General features: G+C 33.2%; 1 protein-coding gene across 1 annotated transcript; it reads left to right on the forward strand.

Annotated features, from left to right (window-relative positions):
- Window positions 1-3384: 3384 nt before the first annotated feature.
- On the forward strand, window positions 3385-10439 carry LOC114262326 (protein ROOT INITIATION DEFECTIVE 3-like). Its single transcript, XM_028202686.2, has 8 exons — window positions 3385-3847; window positions 6815-6928; window positions 7089-7222; window positions 7341-7485; window positions 7574-7776; window positions 8728-8849; window positions 9347-9585; window positions 9668-10439. Exons 1-8 carry the CDS (start codon window positions 3620-3622, stop codon window positions 9923-9925), a joined length of 1443 nt encoding a protein of 480 aa, XP_028058487.2. The 5' UTR covers window positions 3385-3619; the 3' UTR covers window positions 9926-10439.
- Window positions 10440-11070: the final 631 nt, after the last annotated feature.

Raw genomic sequence — 11070 nt, forward strand, 5'->3', positions numbered from 1 at the left:
AACCCTTGAGTCTTGAATCGCTTCATACTCATTAGTGATGAAAACGGTTTAAGATTCAATGTCAACTACCCCCTTTGATCATTCATGATAGGGAGGTGGTTTTGAGAGTCTTATTTTGTTACATTAATTGAAATTGCACACTTAGTTCATAAGTCATCATGCAATGAAATTGCATTCATTGGTGGTTGTGAATCAAACTTGCTACTCCTTTGAGCTATTCAAATGATAAGGAGGGATGAATTGTGTAAACAAACCCTTGAGAATACCCTGTTCTTGCTCTGTTTGCTCTCTGTTGTAACAAGAAAGTCCAGTCATGAGTGGCCGGCAGGATACTATTGATGGCCGGCAGGCCACCATCAGTGGACGGCAGGCCATCTGCCGGCCACCAGTGCGAAATCCAGCAGTGTACTTTTGAAGAAGAACAGAGTTGGTTCTGTTGTTCAAATTGTGAAATTAAATAAATAGATTTATGAAGAAATCAAATTATATACCAAGAACATATGCTGATAATTACAATTAAATTTCAACAGAAATACACAAAACAATAAAAGGGTAAAGAGACGAAATCGAAGCCTGCACGGAAACAGTTTCCTTAAACAGATTTCGCCGCCTCACGGGTCGAGTGCTTGAGGAATCCTGGCGTCTGTCTCCCAGGATACGACGGTCAAAACCAGCTACGACAGAAGCACTTTTTGTCTAGCTTAGCGAACAAGAACCGTGGCAGCACTCTCTCAATGTAGGAGCTTTCTGGCAAACTGACTTGTAAAATGGAAGCAAAAAATTTCTATATTGAAACTTGATAGGAGGGTCTCAATTTATACATGTAAAGGGAAGAGAAGAAGAGCCTCCAGCCTTTAAGGCTGGTCATTAAAACACCAAGCATCTATAGCCCCTTTCCAAAAATATGAAAGTTTGGATGCCTAAAGGATTCACACCCTTTAGTCAAGAAAAAGGATTTAAATACTCTTTAAAATCCTATTCATGAATCTAACATCATGAGGCAATTTCTTGACAATTTCTTATTCAAAACCCAATGGTTTTTGGCTCACTTGGACCTAACACAATAAAATGTTGGGACTCACTTTAATATTTAATTAAAGTCACCACACTTTAATATTTAATTAAAGTCAGCAAAAATCACTTTTTCCAACAGGTTCTGAGGTGGAAATCAGTGCAAGTGTTCTACTATGTAACAGAGGCATTAGGTAGCAGAAATAGTGGCTTTTTTGGGTGGAAAGTTCGTGCATGCATGAGCATTTCTCGTTTCCTGAGGCGGAGTAATTAGAATAGCTAGCTTAGCACCATTTTCATGTTGTATTCATGTAAATAATTAGTTCATTTTTATTTTTTTGTAATAATTAGTTAAGTAGTTTAGCTAAATTATTCATTTGGGTTTGTAATAGTTACTTAATTAGTTAGCTAATTTGTTTATTCGGACCCTCCTACGTGAGGGTGCAATGTTGTAATAACGTTCTTCCAACCCCACGTCTTTCTCCCTTTTATTTACCTGCTTATGTTGTTTAGTTTAGGGCATTATGTTTTGTTTAGCATCTCTCATGCCTTGTATCCACTTGTATTGCATGCACCGATGCTTGGTTCATCATTCTAACTGCATTGTTAGTTTAATACTTCTTTAAATACGTGCTTAGACCGCATGCTGTTTAATTGATTCATATGCTATGCTAGTAGCCGAGCTTATTTAGATTGCATATCGCATGTGTTGCATTAGTCATATTGCATAGTTAGGATTATGGATTGTTCTAACTCTTTCATCTTTTTGGCTTGGAGTACTAGGTGAGCCATTACTCACTTTAGCATATCGCATGTGTGTGATTGTTGCCATGTCTAGCATGCTTATCATGAGGCTAAATGCTTAAGTGATAAATTGCCTGAATGCTTGTGGATAAAGGCTAATTGCTTGAATTGGAATAATTTGAGCAAATGTTTATATGTGATCACTTTTTCAAGTGATACATATTCAAAACTCTTTTAAAAAACAAACATGAATCGAAATGTTCCAATTCTTGCAATTTAGTCTATACTTGTGTGTGTGCACATCACATAGTAATGCTAGCCTAACAAATCAAAATAAGAGCATATAATGTAAATAAGATTCATATCATGATCAGTAGAGGCCGATCTTCGATCGGGCGAGCGGCGGTGCTCAATTCATGACCTTCCCCTCTCGTACCTAACTTCCTGAGCCGAGACAATCTTGGTGATGACAGACACGTGACCTTTTGCACGAGTCATGGGTTTCCTAAATTTCTCAAAAAATATTTAGGTGGCGACTCTGTATCTGGCAAAGCAGTCTATTTTTGGCATTTTTGATTCAAAATTGATTTTCTAAAAGATTTGCAGGATTGGGACTCTTTGGTATTTATATCTATTTCACATTGCACTTGTGAGATCAGATTCATAACTGCGGGAGACCGATGCTGTAGGGCTTATTTGTCTTCCGAGAGAGGGAATGAAAAAGTCGAGCTACAGTTTGACATCCTTTTATAAATATGCATAGTTCACATTGATCTGTTGTGTCAAGTTAACAAAATTGGACATTAATATTTGATAAATCTGAATTAATTATTTTTCTTTTAAATTTACAAGTCTTTATAATTATAATTGATTGTGAACTTTTAAGATTTTGTATTTATCTTATTAATTGTTAATATAGTATTTGATATTTTTAAATTTTTTGAGGTTGTGATTGCTGCCCTACACTTCCATGGATCGATTTTGATTGGGTGTAAAAAAGAGAGAAATTTGGCTGTACCAAAAAAGAGATCAAGTTTAGTAGAGTAATTTCTTGGTAAATAAAAGGTAATTAAGTAAATTTATTCAAGGATTTTTTGTTTTTTTGCATGCACTTGTATTTCATTAAGTTCTATTATTATATTTTTAATTGATAAAGTTCCATAATATATCCTTATTTTGTGCAAGCACAAATTTAACAAAAATAGTTTACATACTTATATGGTAGCTATTATTTTTTGGGGGTAATTTCACATTAGTGGGAGTTTGAAAAAATATTTTCAGATTAGTAATAAGCTTTACAAATATTAAAAAAAAATAAAATTATAAATTTTTTGATGAATTTGTAATTAACGTGTAATTTCCTCTTCTTTTTTATGTTTCAAACTTTAAAATTCCGCTATTTTCGATATACATATCTATTTTTGATAAGGTTCATATTTTTAAAAATTCTATCAAATAAGATCTCAATTGAATATAAATTATAAAAAATAATAAAAACTTCACACTATTTCAAATTTGAAAATGTGATTTGAAATTTTAGGGCTTTATCATCACAACGGTTACAATGATGATAAAGTTGTTTATAAAGTTGTTTTCAGGATGACTTTATCATCACAACGGTTACAATGATATGTCCTGCTGGAATAGGCGGCAGCACTGCATGGCAAACACATGTAGGAGAGCTGCATTAATAGCTAGTGATCTGCCATATAATGTGCCAAAATTTTCAACCACATTTGCCAATTTGGCAATGTTACATAGTGCTTTGCATGCTTGCAGCTTCAAAACTGTTTTGTCTTTGTCTAGAGAGAGAAAAGAAAAAGTTGCTTGAGAGAGAGAGAGAGAGAGAGAGAGAGAGAGAGAGATGGGTGGAATTGGTAAGGAGGCATTGGTAGTGTGCAGTGACAAGAGCTTGGGGATAGGAATAACAATATGGGACATAGAGAGTGGGGAAAATCTCCTTCACATACCAACCAGTGCTTCACCTCCTCATGGACTCATCTGCTTGGCAAACCAGTGTCTTGTGGCTTCTCAGATACACAGGCAGGGCTCAGTTGCTGGTGGGGTCATCTTTATTTGGCCCTTCAATAAGGTAATTAATCTTAATAATACCCTCTAGCTCAATCTCAAGATCTCTTTCAAATCCTGTGTCTCTGCCCTCTGTGAATTGTTGCACTAGGATTATATATACATATATAAACAACACTACAAAAATCCAAAATTTATTCAAAAAAATAAATTAATGGTTCAAATTCATTTTATACATAGATCTTACATTTCATCAATTTAATTTTCACCATACGAGATAAATTATGAGTTAATAAGAGAGAATTCATAGTATTTTTGTATATATATAGGCCAGTGATCCACATTATTGAATGTGAATCACTGGCACTCCATTCTAATTAAAGGGGCATATGGAAAATTTTAATTCACCACTCAAATGTGTAAGTTTCATTCTCAATTTAGCATGCGTGCAACTTTAGTGGGTTTGAGTCAAATAATAAACAATCTCTCCTAAAATGGAACTCACCGTATTTTAGCAGGAGTTTTGTGCATTGAGAGTTCTAGTTTTTATCAAGATTTCCCATGAGCTCGGACTAGAGTATGCTTATTTATTTATTTATTTTTTAAATCTGCAAAATAGCCGACTTCACTTGGGAGGAAAAACTTTATTTGGGTTGGTATCTAATTTGTCTTCCTTCATTCATGAGCTTTTAAATAAGTAATCATTTTCATTACTTGATCAGATTGGTGTTAGTTGTGGACAGAGTTATACATAGGGGTACTTACGTGTAGGTCCTAATAAGTGAACTTATTATCTAATAGGTCCTATGGGAAAAATTTGTCATAAAAAAGTCACTAATTGTAAGTTTTAGCGACAATTTATAAAAATCATGACAAAAAAGTCACTAATTGTCAATTTTTAGCGATATATATAAAAAATTGTCACAAAAAAATTATTTTTAACGACAATTTTAAGTGGATTTATTTTCAATAGGACTTGATGGGAATTAAGTTCAACTATTAGGACCTATTGGTAGTTTATCCTACATATAATAATTTAGTGGGTTTAATTAAGCCCACTAAAGTTTTTATTTTTTTTAAAGATTATATAGATGCCGTTTGATAATATTTATGTTCGTTTATGTTTATAAAAAATTTGTAAACTAACTTTTGTTTATTTCTAGAAAAATAAAAACTAAAAATATGTTTGGTTTGAACAAAATATTTAAAACAAAAAACTCATTCGTGAATGCTACTCCCATAGTTTGAATTACTGACCATGTGCATCCGTCTTCCTTTCACATTGCTTCCATGTTCCTTCTGCGTTTTTCTTTTGTTTTTAAACTTTTGTAAACACATTTTTTCAGTTTATAATTTCTAGCTTAATTTTTAATTTGAGAGACCTGTTTATAAACTCATAAACTTATCAAACAAGTTTATATGATAGTTTTTAAATTTTTTGTAAATATAAACAAAAAATTAAAAAGGAAATGGTTACTAGTATTATGCAATTTTATTGACAGGTTTTCATAAATTAGCATCAGTAAAATTGTTAAAAAGTAAATATGATTGTGTCAAAATGATTTTGAAAATAGACAATTTAAATAGAAAATATATCCAAAATGATGGGTTAATGATATTTATAAAAATTATGAGGACAATTGTGAGCGTTGTAAATGCAAATGATGGGGAAATAATACGTCATCATTTTGTATAAAAATTTTGTTTGTATTTTAATTTTTTTTAAAGTAAAATTTAGTTAAGAGTTCTCTCTCTCTCTCTCTCTCTCTCTCTCTCTCTCTCTCTCTCTCTCTCTCTCTCTCTCTCGTAGAGTTATCTTATTTTTAAGCATGAGATTGTTAAGTGTTTATGATTTTTTTTTCTTCAAATGAAGTCTTACTTTGTCTTTTTTTCTAACTCTCTCAGTTCATTTGATGAAATTCAACAAATTCAAATTATGTATGCAATGATATTATTGCAAATATATGATTTGATATTTCTATTGTAGTATATTATGTGAAAGGTTATTTGAAAATTTTTTGTAGAACTAATAATATGAAATAATGATATCGAAGGCAAATAGCTTAATGACATCATTGAATCAAATTTCTAGCCATGCCATTGGTATGGGGTAAGTTGGGAATTGAGTACTTTGAATTGCCTACATATGAATTTGTATATGTGTTTTGTTACAAGTTAAATGTTCTATTTGTTGATGTTTCTTTTAAGTTGAATCATGTAGGTTTTTGAATCCTAGCTAGAAGTAATATATAGCTGATTGGTCTATAGAAGCCCTTTCTATAGGTTAGTTTGTGAGTAATGATGGTCTCTATATATTTAGGAAATGCAATTGGTGTTTATATTTGTGTCAATTTCTGTCTGGATAATGCTAACTTTTACCTTGGGACACTGGTTTGCATCGAGATTGGGGTGAATATTGTTTTGAAAATAAGTGAAAAAGCTAAAAAGTATTTTGAAATCAGTGAAAAATGTGTTGAAATCGATAACAAGTGTTTCATGTTCTTGCTGATTTTCCTCCTTGTGTCCCTTGTTGATTTTCTTCTTTCTTCTCATCCAAAACATGATGTGATGGTTTAAAAAGTCCATTCCAAGTATTGATAAAAATAAATCTCATTGTTATATTAATGAGAAAGTCCAGTCCAAGTATTGATAAAAATAAGCTCTTTATCATTGATTAGCCATTAGCTGGATTCTTTAGTTTTGCTCTATTTTTGGTTTGTAATAATATTCTCTTTACCGTTGCGAATAGCATATGATTAAATGGACAAAAGTAATGATGCTATTAGTAATTACTTTTAAAATTCATCAATCATAGCGATCATTGGTTACAATCACTTGAATTTGACATATTTTGCAAAACAATAAAGAAAACAAACTAATCAAGAATTTTTTTTTTTTTGGGATTGAATTAAGGAAGTCAACTTTGTAAATTGGGGTTTATGATCTAATAATATTTTGTTCTATTAAACATCATTCCAGATTTTTGTTGTGAAACTCAATTTACTTCTTTGTATGACGTATTGATATTCAGCCTCAAGCACCGGTCCGGAGCTACCCAATGGAGTCCATTGGACCAATAACATGCACAAAGGATGGCACATATATTGTTGGTGGAGCCCCTTCTGGAAATGCTTATGTTTGGGAGGTTAACAAACTCTTTTTGTAGCCCCATATGCAAAGATCAATTTTTTTTATCACAATATAAAAAAATTACTAAATAGTTGTCTTTGTGGGCCATTAGCTTAATTCGTACATATTATTTGTAGTCATTATTTCCAAATATTGAGTGCCATGGTAATTTGTAGATTTCAAATGGGAGATTGGTCAGGACTTGGTGTGCACATCATAAATCAGTGACTTGCTTGACATTTTCTAGCGATGATTCATTCCTTATTTCTGGTTCAGAAGATGGCATGATCATTATTTGGCCTATGATCGGGTAAAAAAAGTGAATCTTCCTTTCTTCAACAATTGAATGTTCATATTTGAATGTCGTTTAGTTTTATTGTTCAGGAAAAATAAATAACTAATTTTGTAATCACATTCTTTGGTGGAAGTTTGGTAGACGAGACAGATTGTTGGACTGTGCCTTTAATACTAAATTTTTCATTAGAGCATTCATCCTCTATAACGGGCCTATTAACTGCATCAAGTGGGTCAAGTTCAATTTTTTTATCAAGCTCCCTCGATGGCACATGCAAGGTTACTTAATTACGTTAAATGTTTCAAAATAATATCTTCCTAGCATGAGTATTTTTGCCACTTGAAATGACTTATTTTCGTATTGTAGGTATGGGACCTGGTTACTGGAAGACTTTTACAAACTCGAGCTTTTCCGCTACCAATTACTGCAATAGTTGTTGATCCAACAGACAAGAAGTTATTTTCTGGTAGCACAAATGGAATGATTTTCTTGAATACACTTGATTTTGGAGTGGTGGAAGATACTTCAATTGTTTTAGAGGATGAGCCAACCTTGCTAATGGGACACAAGTCAGTACAATAAGTCTAAAGACAATAGAATTGACTATATAGACATAACATATAAGTGGAGCAATTTGAGTAAATTGTATTTTCTTATGATAGGTCTCACCATCTGATATGTATGGCTAGGATTGTTTTATGTGGCTAGTTCTATATCCGTAGTCTTTGTTGCAAGTCAGTAAAATCTTGGGTTTGGAACTCTCAAAATGCTTTATAGAAAAATACTCTATTTAGATGTAGAAAGAGTTAGTGAAATTGTTGAATTTAAACTTTTTTTTTTTTCCTTCCTCTTTTTGGTTACTCCGTAAAAGATTGTAAAAAAGTGTAGAAAGGGACAACCAGCGTGTGGCAACCATCCCTGGGTATGAACATAGGAGCCCTTATCTATTAAGTGAGACATGGGCCCGCAGACATGGGGGATCCACGGTCACTCCTGTAAGATGGACTTGAGCCATAGCTTGACCCCAACTCATTGAGGGCAGTGGTGACCCAGAATTAGTGAGCGTGACATGAGAATCCAAACCAACTTTAACAGTTTAAAACTTTTCTTGTGATTTTTATAGACTAATGATGTTGTTACTTTATAGAAAATCAAACGGTCCTATTTTACGCGATGCATATATTCTTGAATAGATTTTCATGTAAAAATGTACGTCAAAGTTATCATAAGTTCAATAAATAAATAAATAAAAAGAGTTATCATAAGTTTGCATTAATCTCTAACTTGCACACATTAAAAGTTGCAATAGCTCAGCTAGTTGGCTTTTTCACTATGTGGTTTAATATAATTTTGTGGATGTAACTTTACACACTCAAAATTTCACATACATAAAAGGGTGGCAATGAGTGTTCTATAATGATCCTCTCTAGTCTCTATACCTAGTTCAAAAATTTGTGTACATTTGTTGTTAATGTGAACACAAACAAAAACTGAGAACTGACCAATCTTTGTTGATGCAGTGGATCTATAACTGCGTTGACATGTTGCGGATTGGGCTTGGTCTCTGCATCTGAAGATTGCACTGCCTGCCTTTGGGATGTTGTCAATTGTGTAATCATTCGAAGATTCAACCACCTAAAAGGCAAGTGGAATTCTTTTTTTTTTTTTTTGTAAAAATTAATTTTGTAGTTGGGTTAGGGGAATTTAATACCATCCAATGTTCACTCCTATAGTTTTTAACTCTAATTTTTGGAGGTTTCTAGATTCGTATTGCTAATTTTCTATGTTTTCTAAAAATAAAAACAGAAAAAATAAAATGAAAACATAATCAAATGGGCCCTAAGGTTTGCTTAACAGGATGACATATACGTTCATTTTGATGGGATTTATATGTTCCAACATTTTAAATACAAAGTTGAAACAAGGTTGGGGAATTTTACATTTTGTATGACGGGATTTATATGTTCCAACATTTTAAATACAAAGTTGAAACAAGGTTGGGGAATTTTACATTTTGTATGACGAAACTGCACATGAGTCTTTTTTTTTTTTTTTTTTTTTCTATTGAATCTATATGTGTTTCATCTATACCTAAAAATTAAGAATCAATAATAAAGTCATTCTTTGATTTATTTGCAGGTTTCATAACTAATTTGGTTGTGATCCCACAATTGTCACTGTTTCCTAGGATGAACCATAATCATAAAACCTTTAACCAGTTCAGAGTTTCTGTGCTTGATAAGTATCCTAAGCCAGCCAACTCATCTGAAGGAGTACTTACTTACCTACCTTCAAGTTCTTCTAGGGATGAAGGTCATTGTATTGCCTCTGAATTTCGAACCACCGATTTATTGAAACAACAGATCCTTGAGTTGGAGGTTCACTCTCTCTCTCTCTCTCTCTCTCTCTCTCTCATGGCTTGGCATGATTGTGGTTGCGGTTGTGATTGTTATTGAACAGACTGGGGAGACAACTGCAGCTATGGAAATGATGATGGAAACAAGGCTGGAGAGTGAAGCTTGGGCCACAAGAATGGGAAAACATGTGATGGAGATGAACAAGCATTTGCAGTCCCGATTACTCGATATGATACAATGTCGACTATTGCAGCAACCTTCCAATGTTGGCTTAACCACAGTTAGGAGGAAGAGAAAGATTACCAATGTTGTTGAACAAGGGAAGGAGCACCAACACCATCCAGAGTCACAAGGTTCTTAACTGGTTTCCAAGTTAAGAAAAATTCTCCTCTCATCCCAAATTTTCCTTTTCATCAAATTTGATGAAAAAAAATAATCACCGATACTTTATCTTTTTAAATTTTATCGAATTTAAATTTGATGAATTCTCAATTTGATACAAAAAAAAAAAAAAGTTTCTCCCTTGATTTAATAAAAGGTAATGCTACTTACACCATACTTCTAACTTTTGTACACTCTTTAATTTAATTTAATTTTTATGGAAAATTCTATTTACACACGACTAATTATTTCAATACACACCATCACCTCCCTTTGTGCTTAGTTCACACTACACTCAAATTGAAAGTTTTGATTTTTTTTCTCAATACATACCACTATTTTTCAAATAATACTAAACTACCCTTCCTCCTCCACCAAAACCCTAACCACGGCCAACGCCGATAGCTGATAGCAAGCAGCCACCCTTTCTCTTCGGTCGTTGCCCTCTCCACAACCTCCCTATCTTCCTGCCAATGCCATCAACCCCTTTTCTCGAACACTCGCTGCTGCAGCCACCACTAACCCCTCTTCTCCAGCCCTGTTGTTCCTTTCCAACTCCGTCGTCCATCCTTCTACCATAGTATGCCCTTCCCAACCTATAATGAACAACCCCACTCCCCCCACTGCCATTGCGAACAATCCCAATCCCTACCTTCGCCATCGTGATCAACACTGTTGCCTGTCCTTACCATCGTGATTCATCTCCTCTCCACCTCTATTGTAACCTAACCCTCATGTCTCCTCCTCCACCACACAGAGAGAGAGAGAGAGAGAGAGAGAGAGAGAGAGAATATTAAAATGAACCACAATTTATTGTAATTTTCAAACATGATTGTACATCTTTAGTAACAAATTCACTTGTGTATCAACAACACAATCAATTTCAACATTGCTACTTTGGGTGGGTATAGAATTCTGTAAAAAATTTAACCTGAAAAAAAAAAAATAGTCCTCTTCACGAATATAGAGTTGAACTAATTTATGTGTTCAAAAATTTATATCTGAACAAAGAATAAAAGTTTAATTTCTTTTAACCGAACTAACTGAAAATGTTCAATTTGTTATGTATTAATATTTTGTCAATCTTAATAATTTGAACAAAATTATATTGTTCAAATATAAATA

Source organism: Camellia sinensis, chromosome 15 (genome assembly GCF_055761805.1).
Source record: "Camellia sinensis isolate YWXY chromosome 15, ASM5576180v1, whole genome shotgun sequence".
In the NCBI taxonomy this organism is placed as follows: Eukaryota; Viridiplantae; Streptophyta; class Magnoliopsida; order Ericales; family Theaceae; genus Camellia; species Camellia sinensis.